Genomic DNA, 21,966 nt, shown 5'->3' with positions numbered 1-21,966 from the left:
GGCCCAGCTGCCTTGTGTTTGTCTCAACGATGAGAGTCGGATGTCTCGGCCGACTTGGAAATGGATTCTCTGTGGAGCGTTCCCACTGGACTGCAGGTAAAGGCATCAGCGGGCAAAGCGGACGTGAAAACGCAGAAACGCTGGTCCCGATTCTGAGCCATGTAATCTCCAAGCCGGGAGCTGTCCGCGAGCACATAGGGCGCGACAATAACATAGAGTTCAGGTTGACCAGGGCGGCTCCCATCCCCGCCGCGACTAAAAATACAACTGATTTATAGAATGTTCAAGTTCACCTGGCATGCCTTGAAGCTCGTGAGAGGCGCCGTGCCCGGCACCAGCCCAATTGGTTGGAAGATCCGGTGCCTGCACAGCTCGGTCGCATGCTTATTCACTCGCCGTTATGACACCTCCTGTGTTAAGTTTTCAAGTGCCGCGAAGCCTTTTTGGGGAAGAAAAACACGCAAGTATTATTGCAGTGGCATTTCTGTACCTCCACAAGCTAAATATAAACGGAGTAAATCCCGAAGGCGTGAACAGTTGGGAAGCCCAATTAGTGACTGAGTCGGCGTGTATTGTGTGCAGTGTATGCATGCAAAAGCGACATCAGCGTGCCATCTTCTGATGCAGCAAAGTCTTCCACATCTAATGTATGCGCTTGACAGTGCAATTGTGAACGTTGATATTTTTACCTGTTCAAGGACAGCATGCATTTTTCCAAATTCCTAGTGGCTTTGGCCTAAACAATCACCAGATGTGAAGGTATACCGCCATATCTGGTTCTTTTATGGCTATCTGGCAGCACGACGACCGTCAACAGGTCCCACGGTTTTTCGTCGCGTGGACGTCGGATGTGGTTTTCTTGATTATGTACATGGATACTGTGTAATTCCTGCGTCATTTCAGAATTGTCTGTGTGACATATTCTTGTTTCCAAGGACGTAGCATGGTAAGTCATCTAGATACCGGCAATGAAAGGCCAGCAAGGGTTTAAATGGAGCATGTGAACACGGCTGCTGTTTTCTGCCCACGAACATTGGATTGGTTCGCTTGCCCTGGTGCCTACCCGTTCCGATAGTATCCAATCTGTTAGTCGTGATGACACGAATGATATGCACCTCTCTTGGATGGTCTGAATTACAACACATGTGATGTTTGCCACTGGCAGCTAATTGTAAAGAAAATGATTTTTCATAACCATATCCCTATTCACACCTTTTCAGCCATATAACCACCATACCCATGTTTCTTTGCAAATTAGAGGGTGTATAGACAGTCCACTCATGTTCAAGATGGACAAATCTTCAACTGAACATTGGGCAGAATATTGGTGAGAACTTTGGTTCTCTGTATGCACATCATAACCTATTTTGCTTGTGAAACTGATTGGCTGGTCAAATCTTATGTCATATCTCAATGTCCCTTTAGGAGTCCAACCATGCAGATACCTAAACCATGCAAATACCTGCTCATGTGAATCCCTGTAGGAGTCATACTATGGCTCTTACAGCGATTTATATGGGCGGGATTTGCATGGTGTATGATTCTAGTTCAGTATAATAATATGCACAGAATCATGGAGATGACCTTAATTATAAAGAACAAGCAGGTAGACAGTTTGGAATTTGTCTGCCATACTGCAATCTGTGCCATGACTTTCACACTGCATGATAAGGTTTAAGTATTCTTGATCATCATGAAATGTCATTTTGATCAGAAGATTTCCTCATGCAGGGGTTTTTGTTCAGTTTGGTTATGCAAAGTTATTATAATATTCTATCTACCTAGTAAAATACACATTATATAAGTCCCAACAATATTATGCATGTTTACTCCCAGCTAGCCTAAATTTTTATGCATGATGTACCCAGGACCATGATATTAGCTCATGTACCTCATACAAAATTTGGTTGGTTTTAGACCACAGACCAAGCTATTTAAGATACTAGGACCACTGCAGAAATTCTGTGTAGAAGATATGGTATATATCTCATGCTTTACTGACAGTAATCTTAGGTGATCCTTTTTATGTATAGAACAATAAAGACAGTTCTGTATGTGCCTTAAGTCCATCCTCTAGTGCTTACAAATTTAAGTTACCTTCTGGCATGACATTGATCAAACACTAACCAGAGAGAAACAAGAGTTGAAACTAATCTAGATGTATCAGTAGGGGGCAGGAGTAGAAAATGATATAAGATATAAATAATGGGCTTCAGGTAAGTACTTGGTGCATAACATACATTGTTCCAGGTGATATGTTAGATGACATTTGCTCATTTGTTGATTTTTGTATCTAATGCCACACCATGTTAACACATTGTACACAGCCAAGGGGCCTGAAACAACATTTATCAGTTTGTAGAGCACACATTCAGCAATGATATCTGGATATTCAATCATAAACACCTCTGGCTATTGTTAGGATTATCAACATATTTGGTTATGTTGCTACCTGACTACACATTCAAATGACCAGCATGCAGTTTTGTAAATATAGTTTTTGGTGGTAGGGGAGGTTTCTGCCTGCTCTCAATCAGCATGGGTAGAGGAGGGTACACCCGCATGCTGCTCCTAATTTGGCACATGCTATTTGGTTAGATAGAACATAATGCTGAAGTTGGGAGAGCTGAGTTGCAAGCTTGGGTGGGGGGACTAAAGTTGGAAGGACTTCATCCTTGCAACCTTATATTCAGCTTGAGAAGGGCTTTGTCCTTCCCTCAAGCTAAATTGAATTGCAAGCCAGTGTGGGTGGTTGAATTTGATGTATTTTTATCACACGCTTGGATAGTATAACATTTATATTGTATGGGTATTCATGCTTTCATTTTTGCATTTTTACAGTTTATGTTACATTTCATTTAGTTTGGTTTTGACAATCAGGTTACTCCCAAGTGAATTCATTTGTTTAACTCCAGGATCCTTTTCCCTCTGTTTTCAGTGCTTGGTTGTAATGGTTAAAATAGCATTACATGCTGTTTAAGTTCATTTAACTGACAGGTACACAAATAGTGGTGGATATACAGCCAATATTTTTTGGTGTTGACCTTCTATGTGGCACAGATGATGGATTTGGCTACAGCTTGAGTATGGGACACATAGGAGCTGTTGCACTTTCAGTGCATGTTTTGGATATGTCTGGGACATGAGTAACAGCTTCAACTGAACCATCACATAGCACCACTTGGTCTTTTGTGCCGGCGTTAGTACGGCCTCTGACAGTGAACGGTAGTGCCCGCTAGCCATAACACGACACTGCTCGTCCGACACATCACACAACAACCCATTGTTGCCGGAAACCGGTCTGCTTGTTGTGATACCCTGGGGTCGAGAGCCTCCGTGTCGCTCTGATCACCACCGGAGTCTGCAGCGTACCTTATGCGGACCTGTGCCGGGGTTCAGCGGGACCCTGTTGACGCAGAAGTGTCGGGCACTATGCGTAAGTGGTCTCGCCAGGATCTGTCTGACTGCAGCTTCGCCAGCTGCGTTGTTGACGGCGTGATGACGTCTCGTCATATGCTGTCCGAAGCGGCGGCTACACCTGCGAGGCATTGGGGCGGAGTACGCGCGATGTCAACTTCGTTTCTTTCCACGCAACGCCGCCGGCAATACTTCAGATATGGAGGGGAGGGGAGGACGAAGGCTCCGTCTGCTTCGCTCCCCCTTCCTCTACTTCCTTCACTCCTGGCCGTGCGGTGGCGCGTGCGGTCGACATGCCCGTACCCGCTGTGGCCGCCGTGTGACGTGGCCTGGGGCCCAGTCAGATGGCCCATTGCGGGTTTTTGTCCGGGGCACGGTCTGGGGCTGCTCTGTGGCATGCGACCGGAGGCGCAGGCTGATGGCCGCCTGTGGCCTGTGACCCTTGGGCACGAGCTGTTCGTCCACTGTGGGACATGACTCGGGGATACAGTTCTGTGGCGCTTTGTGGGATGTGGGCTGGGGATACATTATGATGATCCACTTGGCTTGACTTGACTTGACGCAGGAGTAAGGCCCGAGGGTGTTCAGCAAGTCTGGTCCCGGGATACGCCCCACCGCCGTCCTGGTCCCGAGATACAGTCCGCTGCGCGCCTGGTCCCGTGGTACAGTGCACTGCGAGCCTGGTCCCGTGGTACAGTCCTCTGCGGTTCTGGTCCCGAGATACAGTCCGCTGCGAGCCTGGTCCCGTGGTACGGTCTTCTGCGAGCCTGCTCCGGAGGTACAGTCCGCTGCGAGCCTGGTCCCGAGGTACAGTCCTCTGCGGTTCTGGTCCCGAGATACAGTCCGCTGCGAGCCTGGTCACATGGTACAGTCCGCTGCGAGCCTGGTTCTGAGGTACAGTCCGCTGCGAGCCTGGTCCCGAGGTACGGTCTTCTGCGAGCCTGCTCCGGAAGGTACAGTCCGCTGCGAGCCTGGTCCCGGGGTACAGTCCGCTGCGAGCCTGGCCCCGGGGTACAGTCCGCTGCGGTCCTGATCCCCGGATACAGTCTGCTGCGGTCCTGGTCCCGGGGTCAAGCCCGCTGCGGTCCTGGTCCCAGGTACAGTCCGCTGCGACCCTGGTCCCCGGGGTACAGTCTGCTGCGGTCCTGGTCCCGGAGTACAGTCTATTGCGGTCCTGGTCCCGGGTACAGTCCGCTGCGACCCTGGTCCCGGGGTACGGTCCGCTGCGAACGGGGTCCCGGGGCACGGTCCGCTGCGAGCCTGGTCCCGAGGTACGGTCTTCTGCGAGCCTGCTCCGGAGGTACAGTCCGCTGCGAGCCTGGTCCCGGGGTACAGTCCGCTGCGGTCCTGGTCCCAGGTACAGTCCGCTGCGACCCTGGTCCCCGGGGTACAGTGCTGCGGCCCTGTTCCCGGGTACAGTCCGCTGCGACCCTGGTCCCGGGGTACGGTCCGCTGCGAACGGGGTCCCGGGGTACGGTCCGCTGTGACCCTGGTCCCCGGGGTACAGTCTGCTGTGGTCCTGGTCCCGGAGTACAGTCTATTGCGGTCCTGGTCCCGGGGTACAGTCCGCTGCTAGCCTGGTCCCGAGGTACGGTCCGCTGCGAGCCTGGTCCCGGGGCACGGTCCGCTGCGGTCCTGGTCCCGGGGTACAGTCCGCTCCGGTCCTGGTCCCGGGGTACAGTCTGCTGCGGTCCTGGTCCCGGGGTCAAGTCCGCTGCGGTCCCGGTCCCGGGTACAGTCCGCTGCGACCCTGGTCCCCGGGGTACAGTCTGCTGCGGTCCTGGTCCCGGAGTACAGTCTATTGCGGTCCTGTTCCTGGGTACAGTCCGCTGCGACCCTGGTCCCGGGGTACGGTCCGTTGCGAACGGGGTCCCGGGGTACGGTCCGCTGCGAGCCCTGCGCTGGGGTTCAGTCCGCTGCAAGCCCTGCGCCGGGGTACAGTCCGCTGCGACCCTGGTCCCGGGTACGGTCCGCCGCGAGTCTTGCGCCGGGGTACAGTCCGCTGCGAGTCCTGCGCCGGAGTACAGCCGCCCGCGATCCTGGGCCCCGGTGTACGGCCGTCACGGGCCGCCGCGGGACGGTACCGTGTTTATACGCGGGGGTTCCGGCAATGTGGCACGACTGGTGGGGTGGCACTGGCCCGGACAGGCGAGGCAGGCCCGCTGCTCCAGCGGCGGAGACGGCGCGGCCCGCCGCAGCCGACTGCAGCGTGTGCGCGTGCTGGCGCCGGGTGTTCGGCGCGTTCCTCCCGGTGACGCCGACCGTGCGCGGGTGTGTGGTGCGCGAGAGAGCCTCCCAGACACTTCGCCAGTGGCTTGACGCCGTGCCGTGGATGTGGTGTGAACAGTGCGCGGCGTCGGGTTCAGCCGCGCAGGTAATGTCCGCACATCACTGCCGAGCCGCCTACTTTCGTGTCTCGTGTGTAGTTTGGCATGAGAGATGAGGGGATGTTTTGCCAGGCATTCGTGCCGGCCAAAAGTATCGTCTGACCAGGGGCGTAATATTCAAATACATCAAACTTGAGAGAAGAGGCATTGTAGTGTGCCCTATGTCACCGTAGATCACATGGCTGGCGTGCGGTCGTTTCGGCAAAGGCATCCACAAAACAAAATGTGCCCGGCGGGCGTTGCGGTCAGTCCGCCCGCGTTGACCGCGGTTTCCGGAGAGCTATTTATGTGGGTTTTCCTCGCGTGTTTTCCGACCGGTCAGCTCTCGTTTGAATGGAACGCATGCCTCCTGGGAGCGACGGCACGTGGTGGACGCGCACTACGCGAAGCAGGATGACGCAATGTGTTTAAATCCCTCCTGGCCTCGTCCGGCAGTCATCCCGCCGTGCTGAGCGCCCGGGGCAGGGCCTGGCCCGCGGCGGGCCGGTGTCTGCCGGAGGCGTTATGGTTGGCTGGTCGCCTGTGACTCATCTTTGTGCGGCTCGGACCTCTGTTTACTCGTTCATCTCAGCAGAGGTGGACGTATCTGTCCGGCCATGGAGGCCGTCTTGCCGTTGTTTGCCGCATATTGCGCGACATTCGGCGATGTGTTCTGGCATTTTCGAGTTGTTCAGCGACCGCAGTCCGCAGACGGGTTTTTCTGAAGACGTCCCCTCGCTGGCCTTCTGTAGACGCGCTAATGTTTAGCTGGCGGCGGGCACTACCGGGCTGCGTGGCAAATGCTCGCCTGTTCAGCTGTGTAACGCTCAGCAAGTAGTGCAACCGAGCGCGATATGGCCTCGGTAGCCGATGCGCTCACGAAACCTCCGAACACCGTAGCTCGCTGGGAGCTTGAGCTGGCTTGATTATTTTCGGAGATGTTTTGTTACGGAGCATCAGATCTGACACGTTCTTTGCATTTCGGCCCAGAAGAAAGGCAACGTTTTCTAGCTACATGTGCTTATCGTTAAGTTTAGCCTTAATTTGACTTGCAGCGTGCTATGGTGAGACACTGAATGTCGTGACGTTGTCGGTCCAGTTTGATATCCATTGCGGGTGAACAGTATCGACAAGGACGATACAGTATACAAACGGTATGCAAACAAACAGCATGCAGACACGGCTGATGTTTCAATTCATGCATGCATCAAATGGTGGCGTGTCTCATCGTTGCTGGCATTCTTGACTTTGCGCAGAATATGGGAGAATGTTAAGCTGGGCTTGCACGGGAAGCCCTATGCGAGCATTGATTTTTGATCCGGAGGACCAAAGATACCTTTTAGTGGGGTGCTGGTAGGGTAGTGGTTAGCTCGTCTGCGTAAACCACTGCGCGTCTGGGAAACCAGAGGTACGGGGTTCGATTCCCCGCGGCACCCGCCCTTCCTGCCAGGGTGGGAGGCAGGCGACGCCATATAGCCTCAGCAGCTGGGTGCGACGTAAAGCCCCAATGACATGGCATGACGATACCTTTTAGTTTAACGGTTAGAACCTTGTGGCACACTCCACATCGATTGGATGTCATTAATTTTGCTAGGGACTCTCAGCAGCCTTTGCCATCATAAATACAAATGTTGTGCTTAGTGTGGGTATCATAATAGGATTACCATAGGATACCAGAATACCGGAGGAGGGAGGCAAGTATGCGACAGTCGCACCATGATCTTGCCAGTGTTCGGGTTCATGGTGGCCACAAGCCATAAAGTCCTACCATTGAAGGTGCTCAGAAAATATATTAGCATTGAAAAGCAGCTTCTGAATCAGAACTGTTCGCTCATTCTAGGATAGAAGCGAACATAACGGTATCCTGGTCGGCCCATCCAGTATCACTCCACTGTCAGATATGTGGTGTGCTAGTTGTATTCCGTCCAGCATTCTTGCCGAATGTCCCAGCGCTGTCCGTCAGTTACAGCGCAGCGTTCGGAAAGTCAGTGATTTGCGCCTGCTTCTGCCACGGCCAGCAGCGTCGCCGCCGCTGACGCCGGCCGTCGCGTCGCCACCGCTAGCCGTGGCAGGAGCCGGGCCCGCTTCCCACGATAACCGGCCTGGGACGCGGCCTGCCGTGCTACTCACGCGCCGGAGCTGGCGCGCTCCCAGATGGTATCAGGGATTGGTGTTGCGCAACTGAGTCGCCCGCTGGCCTCGACATTCGGTTGGAGCGGTGTTAACGGGAGTGACACAAAGTGCAGTCATACACGGATGCTGTTGCTACAAACTGTTGAAGGCCCTCAAAACTCGGATTGTAAGGTCATGTACTTGACAAAAAGTACATGCGTTATGCTAGCTTGGAAGCAAGTAAGTCCAAGCACATTTACAAGAAGCAAATACATCATGGGGATACGTGATATATTTTGTGGGTGAGGCGTTCTGCTCCCCGCGTCGTCATCATATCGCAAGATAGGCGTGCTAGAATTGATCTGAATTAATAAGAGACGATCTGATCCCATAGGTAGGATACAGTTGTCCCGGTTAATACATCACCCTGCTTCAACGTATATCTAAACCGAATAGAAAAAGTTAATTAGCGGTGATCGCATGTGGCGCAAAAATAGCAGTAGGAAACACTGTAACGTGTGATCACCGTTCCGTTATTTTCCTTTTGTAGTCCCCCCCCCCCCCCCCCCCCTGGTGTGTAACGCTGATGTCGAGCGATGCCCCAAAAACTGATCTGGACGGATTCCCTGAAGGGACGTCACGTGCTAGCGTGAATATTTGCCACAGCACGAATACAGGTGTGGGCTATCGCTGAAACTACCGCCGTGGGTGCAGCTTATACCTAATGCCCATGGTTTGTACCGTTCGGGAAGGGGGAGGGAGGAATTCGGTTACCAACGCTGCTTGTGCGAATGCGCAGTTACACTGAATTGATATCATAAAATGCAAAGGGTATATCAGTTTCCTGCAATGACGTCTGATTGGGCCGTACGCACTGTCCCAATGGACGGTATCGTAATGACTCACGTGTACCGTATGACTCAGTGCTTGGATACGGCCAATAACAACACTTTTTCAACATTGTTGGGAACCGAACAAGAGGGCATTGATTTAATCCAAAATACGGAGGGCGTTGGACTGAACCTCGCTTGTGTAAGTTTTGTTTGCTACAAAATCAGCCAGTGTCAGGATTCTTAAGTTTTAGAATAAGGAAAAGCTTTAAATAGAATATAAGCTTTAGAATGCGTGACATTGCTATGCGGTATCATGTGCTGTTACTAAGCTGGCCATAACTTATTCATTGCTAAGTTATTGTTTGTTTTTTTTGCTGTGAGTGTGCTTAGAAGGAATTTGATAGAGGTTTTCATGATTATGAAAGGGATAGGCAAGGAAGATCTACAAGGAGCATGGGATATTAGGCCGAGACTTAGAGAAAACCAGTTTCAATTAGCAAAAGGAGGGAGTAGAGCTATGAAGAGACAGATGTCACTTGGTCAAAGAGCAGTGAATCATTGAAGTGGACTGCGAAGCGAAGTTGTAGGAAGCAGCATTAAAAATCGATGGCACAAGTTCTTTAGGTCTAATAATCTTATTTATAGCTAAATTCAGGCAGGTCAGGTGGTAAGATTAGTTCAGGAATGGGTGAGGAACCTAGGATGGGCCAACCTCAATGGGCCTTTGTGGCTCTTTGTTGGCATGATGTCTTTATATCCTTATGTCTTTAGTAAGCTTCCTTCTGAACTTGTGAAAAGTGCTTTTTGCCACTCATTTAAAGCAAGTCTTGATCGCCACTGAACCAAAAGGAACGTTATTTTCAAACAGGCTGAACCGCCCACATCCAAATCCGATGTCCGACTCGGAGATAGACTGATGCGCTTGACGTCGTTCCATTTCCGTCCCACTGTGCCGCTGGACGTCATTCCAGTTCCGTCCCACCGTGCCGCCCTACGTCGTTTCAGCTCCGTCCCACTGTGCCGCTGCGAAGTGTTCCATGCGCTTTTTATCTCGATGTTTGCAATCGTCTTCTTGTGTGACATTGCTGCGCGGTGTCATGTGCTGTTACTAAGCTGGTCATAATTTATTCATTGCTAAGCTGTTTTTTTTTTGCCCTGAGTGTACTTGCAGTGCATGTGTGATGAATGTTTTTGCCATTGCGTGCACTTTTTGCATGTAAGGGTTCAGTTCCAGCATGGGCCCATGGGGCTCTTTGTTCACGAAAACAAAGGTTCAATACTCAGTCGTCTGCAACTACAGTACAATCACTGCCTGATGCGGGCCAGGCAAGATGTGAAGTAGCAAAGCCCGGGCTGAGTTTTGATGTGCTCAGGAAGATGCATGCGTACAAATTACAGAAATTCCCATCTCTGACGATCTGTTCGTGACGGTCCGGCGAAACTATCCTCATTCCGAACGAGACGATAAGGAGCTGAGCTTTGGCTTAATCTCAGATTCGTAGTCAGGCATGGGGACGAGTTTGCTCCGGCTTGGGCTTTGCGGAGCTGCTGTTTTCATTCAACGTTGCTGAGAGCTCGGCAGCTGTTTTGTTTGTGGCTCCGACGTCATGCGATTTTATCTGACTTTGCCCCGGTCGTTTTTCCTTGCAGTTGCGACTTAACTTCACTGTTATGCCCGTCCTGCCACCCCAGCGTGCATCACAACTTTTCGAAGCGGCGCGACATGCATGGCTGGAAACCAAAAGACGGCCGGGTATTTTCACGACTTTCACGACTTATTAATGATTGTTGGTCGTGGCTTTTCTTATACTGTAGGAAGCATTGCACATATTAACCCATCAAACTGGGACGGTTGTCCTAAAACAGATATTCCGCCCGTGATGTTGGTATCTCGCTTCAGTCATTCCACAAGACCTGAACGATATTTCGTCCCCATGCGGTTTCAACAGACACAAAATGGTTCGGCTTTGCAACGCAACGTTGCACATCAGGCTCAGCCTGGAATGAGCGTAGGACTCGGACTCGGCGTGAAAACACAGGGGCTCAGGTTCGGACTATGACTCAGGCTGTTGGACCTGACATTGTGCTGGTGCCCGCCGCCCGGGCCCGCAGCCGCCCCGTGGTGGACAGCAACGATACGGCGGCCGGCCGCTGACGCACGCGGAGGGGCCGGGCGTGGAGCCCTGCTGTTGACATTTGTACGGCGCCGTTTCAGCGGGGATGACGGACAGCGTCTGCAGCCGGCTCAGTGAGGGCTCGGTCCACTCGGCCAGCACGGCCGCTGCCCGGCCTAGAATGGAGGTGAGTGTCCGTCGCCCGGCCCGAGGTGGAGGTGAGTGCCCGCCGCCCGGCCCGAGGTGGAGGTGAGTGCCCGCTACCCGGCCCGAGGTGGTGAGTGTCCGCCGCCCGGCCCGAGGTGGTGAGTGTCCGCCGCCCGGCCCGAGGTGGAGGTGAGTGCCCGCTACCCGGCCCGAGGTGGTGAGTGCCCGCTACCCGGCCCGAGGTGGAGGTGAGTGCCCGCTACCCGGCCCGAGGTGGTGAGTGTCCGCCGCCCGGCCCGAGGTGGAGGTGAGTGCCCGCTACCCGGCCCGAGGTGGAGGTGAGTGCCCGCTACCCGGCCCGAGGTGGATGTGTGTGCCCGCTACCCGGCCCGAGGTGGAGGTGAGTGCCCGCCGCCCGGCCCGAGGTGGAGGTGAGTGCCCGCTACCCGGCCCGAGGTGGAGGTGAGTGCCCGCCGCCCGGCCCGAGGTGGAGGTGAGTGCCCGCCGCCCGGCCCGAGGTGGAGGTGAGTGCCCGCTACCCGGCCCGAGGTGGTGAGTGCCCGCCGCCCGGCCCGAGGTGGAGGTGAGTGCCCGCTATCCGGCCCGAGGTGGTGAGCGCCCGCCACCCGGCCCGGGGTAGAAAAGAATGCCTGCTGCCCGGCCCGAGGTGGAGGCGAGTACCCGCCGCCCGGCCCGGGATGGAGGTGAGTGTCCGCCACCCATGCCAGGACGTCCCGGTTTGTTACATTTTGCCTTAAACCAGGGCTCAGCGAAGCATTGCGCTGCCAGAGACTCCATATACAGCTTTCTCACCAGCCGTAGCGAGCTGCTCGCGCACTCTCTGATCACGTGCGTCTGAGGAATGTGTCCAGATGCGAGGCTCACGTGGGCAAAAGGTCAAGGGTTGCTGGAGACTCTGGCACACTGTCGTATTTGAGAGAATATTGGAAGTGGCTACGCTTGGCAAATTACGGCGAAAAAAGCGAAAACTTAGGCAGTTTCACATACAATCTGGGTTTGCCGCAAATGTTTGCAGCTCATCACCTATGTTGAAGCTAATTCGTTCGTACGCAATTTGTTGCGGAGCAGTGATATAAATAAATGTGAAGTTCTTGGTTCCGGGAGGTCACCGATTTCATCTTGACCGAGGTTTCTAATAGAATGAACCGGTGACAGCCACTCATAACCCTCCGGAGGAGGATCAGGGGCAGCATCTCGTCTAGCAGGGAATATGAGTGTCGTTTCTCGGAATGTCGTGTAGTGTCCTGTCCCCCTGTCCCCTTCTTACTGTGAGTGTCGTGCAGCCCCTGGCCTCCCTGCTCCGAGTGCCTCATTACTCCGCTCCGAGTGCCGCGCTGCCCCGCTCCAAGTGTCTCGCTACCCCGCTCCGAGTCCCGTGGCTCCCCAAGTGCCGCGCTGCCCCGCTCCGAGTCCCGTGCTACCCCGCTCCGAGTCCCGTGCCACCCCGCTCCAAGTGTCGCACTGCCCCGCTCCGGATCTCGTGCTACCTTTCTCCAAGTGCCGCGCTGCCCCGCTCCGAGTCCCGTGCTACCCCGCTCCGAGTCCCGTGCCACCCCGTTCCAAGTGCCGCGCTGCCCCGACCCTCTCCCATCTTGGAGTGATGCTCTGCTCTTCATGTTCAGTTTCATACCAACATTGTAGCGAAGAACGAACGCGGTATTTGGGGCGCCGCGACCCTTCGTTTGCCTTTTGTTTCCTCGTCCCCTTGGTGTGATATTCGATGGCGACCCGAGCTTTCACGAAACCGGCAAACGGTCGATGATTCTGAGAGACAATGGGGCTCTCCATAATCTGGACCGTTTCTCGACACTCCGGGCGGATCGCGTATGTCTCATAGCTATTGCATCACGTTTGTAATTAACACGACCAAATATGGCGTATCCTCACCCAAACTCCACACGACGTCATTGTTCGACACTACCGCAAGCAGATTTCGCGCTGCAGCAGTGCCCACGTGTTTTCGGTGCCAGGTCGCTTCTTCTGAGCGAACCAACGCGCTTCAAAAAATCAGTCGTGCCAACTGTGCAACCTGTAGCCTATTTTGGTGACGTTCAAACACTTTCGGCTGCTAACCAATTGCACGCAGGCCTCGGTTTTTATGGGGATGTGATCATCCGAGAGCGTTTTGTGATACTCGATGGCAGTATCTCAAATTTGGTTTGTTTTTTGGGGAAGAGAACACAGATTCTAAAAGAGCGACTTGTAAGAAGAAGAAAAAAACAGGTGAATTCGCACGGTATTCACAGCTGGCATTGAAGGACATTCTTTGACAGGAGATGACAGTAAACACCATGCTTTAGCTCGTCTCAGTGATGACCAAAGACCATTCGAGATTGGCTGCTTGCAATTCTAAAATTTTCTAGCTCCTAAGTAAGTGCTAAGTCTATGCTCACACCTACGGTGTGTTTTGAAGCTATGGAGATGATAGAAAGTTGTTGATATTGACAATTCTGTTGTAAAGGTGTGAGTCTTAATTAAGGCTGATAGAAACCAGTTCTTAAAATATTGTGCACCTGTTGAGCAATTCCCCAGGGCACATTAGAACAAATTTATGATTGAAATGTCATGCAAGGAGCGTCTGTAGGCATAAATATAGGAGCATCTGGGATTATATAAATAGGAACATCTGGGGCATGGTAGTAAGTGCAGCTATGTTAGAGCCGAGGTGCAATCTTTCTCGCCTAAGGGAATGATTCTGGGGCAATGTGATACCCGCCTAGGCTTTTACTAGCCTAGATACGCTTAATTTGGGACCAGGGGTTTGCTTGGATGGGATGCTAGTCCCTCCGTCAACTTTGAGAATAAACTTAGTCAAAATCAGGCGGAACGTGGTTTGCACCATGTATTTGGGATTTAAGATTTCTATGCTCACCCGCTCCTCAAAGTTATGTACAAAACTACACCATCTGGGACGTCAGGCTGCTGCGTGATCGGGGCTCGGAGGTCAATGCAGCGGAGGAATTATTTCCTTCTCATAGTGCAAGCTGGCCGTGCAAAGTTAGCATCGCTACATGTACTCACCGACGTTGAGTCTGATACAATACTTTCCTCAGTATATACCACTGTGCTGAATTGATATATTGCCTTTATCTGTGCTATCAACCAGTCGCGTCATCACCGCCCACCACGGCCGCGCACGTGGCTCCCCAAAAAAAACGAAAAAACGGAAGGCTACATAAATGGCGCGCATGGCATGGCAGTCTTCAACGACAGAGCCACTGTAAGTTATTCGTTGGCTTTGATATTGCTTTTTAGGACCATAATGATCCTGTGAAAAAATAATTATGTGAAAAAAATAAAAAAATGATTCTCTGAAAAAGTATTCAAAATCAAAAGTTCTGCTCAACGGAGAACAAGAAACCCTGCTATAGCTTCATACTCCAATCATGATTCTGTTGCGGCGTTCTGTAGATCGATATAAAAATTACATGCCTTTATTGGTGGATAATATGCTTTCTCTCCAAAGCCCAATCCTCCCCAAGAGCCGGAGACTCGCGGAGCCGTGGATTTCCGCGTGCTCAAGCGAGCGTGTGGGATGGTATTTGACATCACCATTACACCTTCGGTACAATCTCCATTTTTAATAGCTTCGAATGCAAATTTGATGAGGATGCTATTCAAAAAAGGATTTAAAATGTTTTCCACCAATATATGATCAATTCACGCCACATTTACGGATATATGTTGGTGTGACATCACGTACTTCCCTATCAATTTTTGTTGTGTTGCAGTGATTTCCCCGCGCAGTCCAGAAACGTTGAATCGTGACGTATACGAGATGTTGTCTGTTCTTTCACGTCTCCCTGGCCCGTCAAGAGGCGCTGTTGTTTTGAGTGGGGGCTCGTGCCCGGTGTTTGGCCGCGTTGGTGTGGTTGGTGGACGGCAGGTGGGTCAAACGTGTGCTGGTGAGCAGCGACGGACCTGGGCACTGAATGCAGTGAAAGGACAGATTGTGTGTGATATGGTAGAAAGATTCGGCTGAAACCCGCAAGTATTTACTAACAAGTACTAAACTCTCGTTTAGTCGTGTGAGTGTGGCGCGCGATGATGTCGAAGTTTCAGGAACAGCTTGCCTTCATCTCGCGTTGCCCACAGAGAACAATTTTTGTATGCTTTCCAGTGTATATTTGTGGAGAACAACATGTCTCGAGGCTAAAAACACCAAGAAACGCCCAAGTTTCAGTCACTGCTCGTTGGTCTAATTGTTCCACGTTAATCCTTTCGTCAATTGCGAGGTTTGACGACGACTCACGCTCTGATCTCTAACCAAATCACGCTGGCTGCAGGCGAGGTGGCGAGGAAGCGTAACCGTTGGCCCCGCTCGTGCTGGGAGGTTTTGGTGAGATCGTCTCGAGCTCAAGCACAGGATAATCTGGAGCGTATGGCTTGAGGTTGATCACAACGGTACTTCGTGATCGCTGGCTGGCTGCAGGCGAGGCGGCGAGGAGGCGTCACCTTTGACCCTACTCGTGCTGGAGGGAGGAGGGAGGTGTCGATGAGATAGTCTCGAGCTCAAGCTCAGGGTAATCTTGAGTACAGGGGCTCGAGGTTGCTCACAACGATACTTCGGGATTTTTTAGCACTTCATCGAGCGGCATTTGGTTAGGGCATTGGTACTGCACTGTACTTCATTGACCCTTACGTCCAGCCTGTTTTTTTCGGACGAGCTGCTGACGATGCTCCACATAGGTATTAAGAGATACTTAATTTGGATTTATTTTGTGGCATGCGAGATTCGTGCTGTCACACCTTACGACGGCAACAGTTTTATTTGTGCTTCGCAAATGGCGCACCTCTCTTTATGGTGCCGAGCGTTTGCAGTGGTAGCTCTACATGCGCATCTTGAGAAACTGTCACGTGAACCAGTGTGTCGTCAGTACAGCCATAACTGAACGCGTCGGGTGGACCTGAAATTTACCGAATTTGTTCGGGTGCATTGTGAAGGCAGAGTGCTGGGCAGAAATAGCTCACAGGCGTGCAGATCTTGCGCGGGCTTGGCGATCACGCTGAATTGAACTGCCCTACTGCCGTAATTGGTAGCCTCCATGCCTGTCGTTATCTTACAGCCATTGGGTGCACCAGCTTCGAGCATGGTTGCGATGACGGAAAAGAAGGTCGCGAAGGTCGTAGGTACCTCATTAATTGACTAAAACTTTTTCACGAGTTCAAAATGATCCGAGCTGTTAGACCGCCAAAGACACGGATAATCGTCATCATCATCAAATGTCTTTCTGTACGGAGTTCCGCACTAGTCTGAGTCCCTTTCTGCTCAAGTGAGGACTGACGTAGCTGCCTGCCGACTCCACACCTCGCTCCGTATGCGCCCCCCCGTCACCTCCCGGCTCTACACCCCTCTCCGTCTACAGCCTCCCTCCGCCTCCAGTCCGCTTTCAGCCTTCCATCGATCCGGATGCCCTCTGTCCTCAGTGTCAGCGTGCCCCGAGTGTCGTGAGCGTAATATGACCCCAGCAGTCGGCGCGCCGTAAAACCCCCAATAAACAACCATTCGCGCCCCGAGCTCTCGCTTCTTGGAGCGACGGCCTCCCGGCCAAGTGGATGGCGGTGAGTGTCGCTCTGTTTCACCCGTCGACCGGTGTCGTCTCCGTGAAATGGAGCTGCCACCTTGTGCATGCCATCCGGACACCCCGTCTTCTCCGCACACCGCCACGCAATCACCCCGAGCCCGCGGTCGCTCCCCGGTTGGCGCGGCACAGAGAGACCCGAGCCCGCGGTCGCTCCCCGGTCGGCGCGGCACAGAGGGACCCGAGCCCGCGGTCGCTCCCCGGTCGGCGCGTCACTGAGAGACCCAAGCAGTTCACCCCTGCCGTCCCCGGTGCCCCAGCAGCGGCCGCGCCTGCCGTGCTGCGTGCCTGAGCCGGGGCCGGCGCCGGGTCGTCGTCGCTCGGCCGTGCGGTCCGCTGACGTTGCGCACGCGGCGCCGGCCGCCGCTGCACGGCTGCAGCGGCGGCCGGCTCCGCCAGATAGTGCCGGCTCGGCGGCCGCCGCGGACGTGCCGCGCTCCTCGGCCGCTGCGCCGCCGCCGCGCGCGCGCGTCAGTGCCAGTGTCGGCGTCGGCGTCGGCGTCGGCGTCATGGGCGGCTCCACGACGGCCAGGTCGGGCCATGAGGAGCCGCGGACCGCGCCGCCGCCGCCGCCCGCCGTCAAGGTAGGAGCAAGGCGGGACGGGGAGGGGCTCCCCTGGCGCCGGTCGGGTGTGACCCGCGCTGCCATCCGGCGGCGGTGACCAGGGCGGGACTGGTCGGCGCTCTCCGGCCAGGAGCCGTGTTGAAGGTCCGTCTCGCACCTGGCCAGGCTGTGTCGTGCCCAGCCGGCCCGGCCTGGCCCCAGGACCGGTTACTGCCGACACGCCGCCGCACGTCCCAGCGATTCTCCGGAAATGGCGTCATCCGCTGGGCCGACGCGGCGCTAGGATCCCGAGCGGGGCGTGACGTATCGCCGCCATTGACGCAGGGGTGACACGTAACCAGTGACCGGGACGGGACAGATGGGTGGAGAAGCGGATCACATGACTCCGGATTATTGGCTCTGTTCTGAACGGCCAGCTCCCGGGTCACTGGCATGGGGCGGTGGGATAAGTCGGGGATTCAGTGAACCTTAGCAATGCCGTGGACGAATGCAGGTGTTGATGATGGGCCGGTTTCCTGCCAGGCCCCTTCCTTCTGCCGCGGCTGGCCTTCCCATCGATTCTTTTGTGGTTTCTTCATTTGTCGGCTGGTGACCGCGTTTGCGTCGCGCTCAGAGCTACCACGGCAAAGGGCTATTTGTTGAAACACGTCGCGATAATGTTCACTCCGTTGCTGACTGGGCGTGCGCTGCCTTCGCGCTGCCGTTTGCGTCGGGCGGCTGTGCCGTCCGGGCGGGGCGGACGGCTATCGTTATCAGTGCGATCGCCCGGATTATCCCTGGCGGCCGGTGTGAATCACTGGCGGCCGATACTCCACCCACCGCTCAGAGGCGGCCACCGGTCAGGCTCGCCGCGCCTGAGGGGCCGGTGGACCGTCGACCGCCACTCCAGCGGCGCCGGCCGCGCGGCCGGGCCAGTGGACGCCAGCTGGGCGCCGTCGACAGACCGGGCTGACGCGGTCTGGGGCGCGCCGTTCCCGGGACCGACCCGGCGCCGACACGGATCAGACGGACGCGGACGCGGCGGGCGCGCGCAGTGGGAGCGAGCACATGGCGCCGGCGGCAGCGGCAGCGCCCTGTGCCCCGCGGCTGACCGGGCCTCGCCCGCCGTTTCAGGTGGTGTGCGTGATGGATCTGCAGTCGCACGAGAGGCTGCAGCACCGCAAGAAGGCCTGGGAGGAGGTCAAGCTGGCCTGCCGCGCCAGCAATGCCAACTGCACTCAGATCCAGGTATGTGCCCGCCGTCGACCGGCGCGTCGCGCTCAGATGGAGGTGAAGCTCACCCCGAGCAAGGCAAGAAATGCCGACAGGTGCCAAGCGATTGCGCCTCACACCAACGGTGAAAGCATTGTTTGATAGACCGTTCTCGGGGCCCCTCGCTTGTTAGATAGACCTCGTGCGTTGCAAATGCTCTTTCACACATGCATGCTGGGCCTGAACAGAAACCGTGGCATGCGGTGCGTTCACTCGACGCGTAGACCAGCACAACGTCCGCGCACGATCGCACACGCGCATGCAGTGGAATGCCGTGTGGCAACACCGTTATGTTTCTGAATGCGCGATGGCCTTTGAACGCACGATGGGCTTTACTCACGGTCAGATGTGTCCAGTTCCGCTGGGTGATCTCGCCGCGACCCGGTCCTGGGTCGTCTTCCGGGTGGAGGGGGGGGAGGGAGAGCTCCGCCGCTCCCGTCGGTCCTACGTCACCTCTGAAGCGGCTGTACGCCAGCCGTGGGAGGGGGGGGGGGGGGGTCTCGTTACTGTCGTTGATCCCGGCTCGCCTCCGGGCCGCTGCCGCCACTGTCGCCTCCGCCAGTCGCCTCGGCCGGCTCCACCCTCCGTCACCGCCCTGCCACTGCCGCTGCCGCCGCCGGCGCCGCCGCGGCAGCCGTGTGGGAGCCGTTCTGGGAACGCTCTGACGCCCGGCGGGCATGAGTGGGTGCCGCGGGGCGCGCCGCCCGCAGCGGAAGGTGCGGCGGCGGCCGCCTATCGCGTTGCAGGCCGGCGGGTCCCGGTCGCGGGCGCCACTATCGTCGTGGAGCACGTGCGCCGCCGGGTTACGGGCACCGCGCCGCTGCTCCGGCGAGCGGGGCGTGTTTGGCCGACCGGGGGCACGTTCCCAGTATTGGGGTGGCGCGGTCAGGTCGAGGGCGCCCGGTGGCGCGCGTCTGCCCCGGGTCCCGTCGGCCCCCCAGTCGGTGTGTTGGCTCGGGGGCCGGCATTGCTCGGCGCACACGTGGCGCTGACGACACCCGGCCGGCCGCGACGGTACCGACGCCGGCCGACGGCGCCGGGTCGGGCTCCGACCTTGCCCGGCGCTGGCGCTTCCATCTGCATAAACAATTGTGAGGTCATCGCTTTCCTCATTCGCACGCTGCTGATGTCATTGTTGAGTGGGGCAGCGCAGCCGGTGGCGAGGAGGTCAGGCATCAGCGCTACTTACAGGGGCTTAACGGGCCACGTGCAAACAATAGCTCCTGACTGCCATGCGTCAGGGTATAGTGTTTGCACGTAAGGGTTGTATTCGGTGGCACTTCCTGAGCTTTGGGTTTTTAAACCCTTGGCCTTGGGTTGTCATTTGACGCTTGTTGTTTTGACGATGGTTCGCCAATGAAGCCGGTTGATGTGTGTACGGTTTTCATTGACTGTGTCACTCACACGTGCATAGCGTTGCACGGGGTTCTGTCGGGCCGCCTCAGAATGTGACACGTCACTGGCTGTTGCGCATAGGGGAGCGCTGAGAATGTTGCAGGGGATCCTGTCGGAACGGTGTTGGAATGTTGGCACTGCTCCAGTGGGGCGTGGTAGCAGCGCGGCATGCGATCCTGTCGGGGCGGCAGCGGGAGCGCGCCGAGAACACTCGCCAGCGATCCTGTCCCACTTGGTGGGAGTGTCGCCTGTTGAGCATGCTGGAAAGGCTGCTGTCTAGCGCGCCGTCAAAACGTCGCACACAACGGGCCGTTGCAGCCATCTGTTCGCCGAGAATGTTGAAGAGGACTGGGGATGCTGTCGGGACGACATGACAATGATGGCACCGCTGCGCTGTCCCCTGGCGATCTTCCCGCGGTGTCCCGTCGGGCGTGATCGGAACAGGGACCCCTGCACGGCGAGCCTGCTGGGAGGACGCGCGGTGGCCTGCAGTACAGCGCCAGCACGTGACGCGTCACGGGGCGCGGCGGCCGGCGACGGCGCCTGGGCCGCCCGGCCGCGGTCAAGCCCTCCGAGAAGCCTGCACCGGGCCCGTTAGCACGGCCGGTCTGAGCGCCGGCTGCGAGCGGCCGCTGCCGCGGCGGCGGGCGGGATTTTCCTGTGGTCGCGCCGCGGCGGCCGCCGGTGGGCTCGGGCGAGCAGGGCGCGCTGAGTGCTGACGATATTTCCTGCCGTTGTCCCGCTCGAGCCGCCGCCGCTGCTCCTGGGTGCTCAGCGGCGCATGCAGCGGAGATGTGCTCGTGGCTCAAGCTCCAGCGTGACGCGTTCAGCTCGGGGCGTTACCATCGGAGTGTTTAGGGTTGTGCGGGCAAAAGCCGCTGACAACAGCAGTGTCGGGACGGTCTGGTGGCTTCGCCATGTGAGCTGCGATGATTAAATTCGTCAAAATCCCGTGGGTGTCGGAAAAGTATTGCGCTGAATGGGCGAAACCGTCTGCCTGGTGTGGTGCAGCGGTAAACGCGACCCTGTTCCAGTTACGGAAGTAAAACGGTGCATTCGGGAGATGCATAAGGCAGGTGGGACGAGAAGTAGGCAAACCGTACATTGAGTTTGGCCCATATTTCTGACTCCGTCTTCAGCATGACGTCGCAGGTGCCACCCAGCTGTGCAAATAGGGGCGGTCGTATTGACGTTCGTGTGGGCCTGCTGGCCCGGCACTTGCGCACAGGAATGGGTGGCATGGATCTGCCGGGCTTGAGGCGTTTTGCAGCTAGATTTGTGTTTGTTCTGGGGGGAGGGTGGGTGGGGGGGGGGGGGGAGATAGACGTGCCACTGCGGACCAAGAGTTTCAAGATCGGCGTTTAAAAATGGCGCCCATTCGAAGGCGCTGTGACGTAAGCCTGGCACAGCCAGTCTTGGAACACGGCCATCAGCACAGCGTGCTTCGCCGTAGCTCAACTAATTCCGACCAGTACCAACCGCCAGCGCATGAACCTCTGTGGAAACTTGGCTGATATTATCACCGCCATGACCTTCGCCAACTGTAGCTGCGTGATGGCGTGCGCCGCCCTGGTGTCCCGGTCAGTTGGAGGTAGCGGCCAGTGCTGTGCCGTGCGCCACCCTGGTGCCCCGGCCAGATGGGGGTGGTGCCCAATGCTGTGCCGTACGCCACCCTGATGCCCCGGCCAGCTGGGGGTGGTGCCCAATGCTGTGCCGTGCGTCGCCCTGGTGCCCCGGCCAGCTGGGGGTGGTGCCCAATGCTGTGCCGTACGCCGCCGTGGTGTCCCGGCCAGCTGGGGGTGGTGCCCAATGCTGTGCCGTACGCCGCCCTGGTGTCCCGGCCAGCTGGGGGTGGTGCCCAATGCTGTGCCGTACGCCGCCCTGGTGTCCCGGCCAGCTGGGGGTGGTGCCCAATGCTGTGCCGTACGCCGCCCTGGTGTCCCGGCCAGCTGGGGGTGGTGCCCAATGCTGTGCCGTACGCCGCCCTGGTGCCCCGGCCAGCTGTGGGTGGTAGCCGGCGCTGTGCCGTGCGTCGCCCTGGTGCCCCGGCCAGCTGGGGGTGGTAGCCGGCGCTGTGCCGTGCGTCGCCCTGGTGCCCCGGCCAGCTGGGGGTGGTAGCCGGCGCTGTGCCGTGCGTCGCCCTGGTGCCCCGGCCAGCTGGGG

The 21,966-nt window shown here is 56.3% G+C and overlaps 1 protein-coding gene across 6 annotated transcripts in view; it reads left to right on the top strand.

The window, feature by feature from the left end:
• Nucleotides 1–203: 203 nt before the first annotated feature.
• Nucleotides 204–21,966, top strand: part of Ask1 (apoptotic signal-regulating kinase 1) — a 49,105-nt gene continuing 27,342 nt past the window's right edge. For 3 of the 6 annotated variants that reach the window (XM_037224618.1, XM_037224616.1, XM_037224613.1), the window contains exons 1-3: nt 204–946; nt 10,944–11,029; nt 18,271–18,384. In XM_037224618.1, the coding sequence (XP_037080513.1) occupies nt 10,949–11,029; nt 18,271–18,384 (195 nt within the window). In that variant the 5' untranslated portion in view covers nt 204–946; nt 10,944–10,948. Of the gene's footprint in view, nt 947–5,729; nt 5,792–10,943; nt 11,030–17,070; nt 17,177–18,270; nt 18,385–21,966 lie in introns of those variants that run through there. The other 3 variants (XM_037224619.1, XM_037224614.1, XM_037224617.1) reach the window with 3 other exon arrangements.

The sequence above is a fragment of the Pollicipes pollicipes genome, unplaced genomic scaffold (genome assembly GCF_011947565.3).
Source record: "Pollicipes pollicipes isolate AB1234 unplaced genomic scaffold, Ppol_2.1 Scaffold_4881;HRSCAF=5763_pilon_pilon_pilon, whole genome shotgun sequence".
Classification (NCBI taxonomy): Eukaryota; Metazoa; Arthropoda; class Thecostraca; order Pollicipedomorpha; family Pollicipedidae; genus Pollicipes; species Pollicipes pollicipes.
The sequence above is the reverse complement of the archived record's forward strand: the minus strand, read 5'-3'. Positions and strand labels throughout refer to the sequence as shown.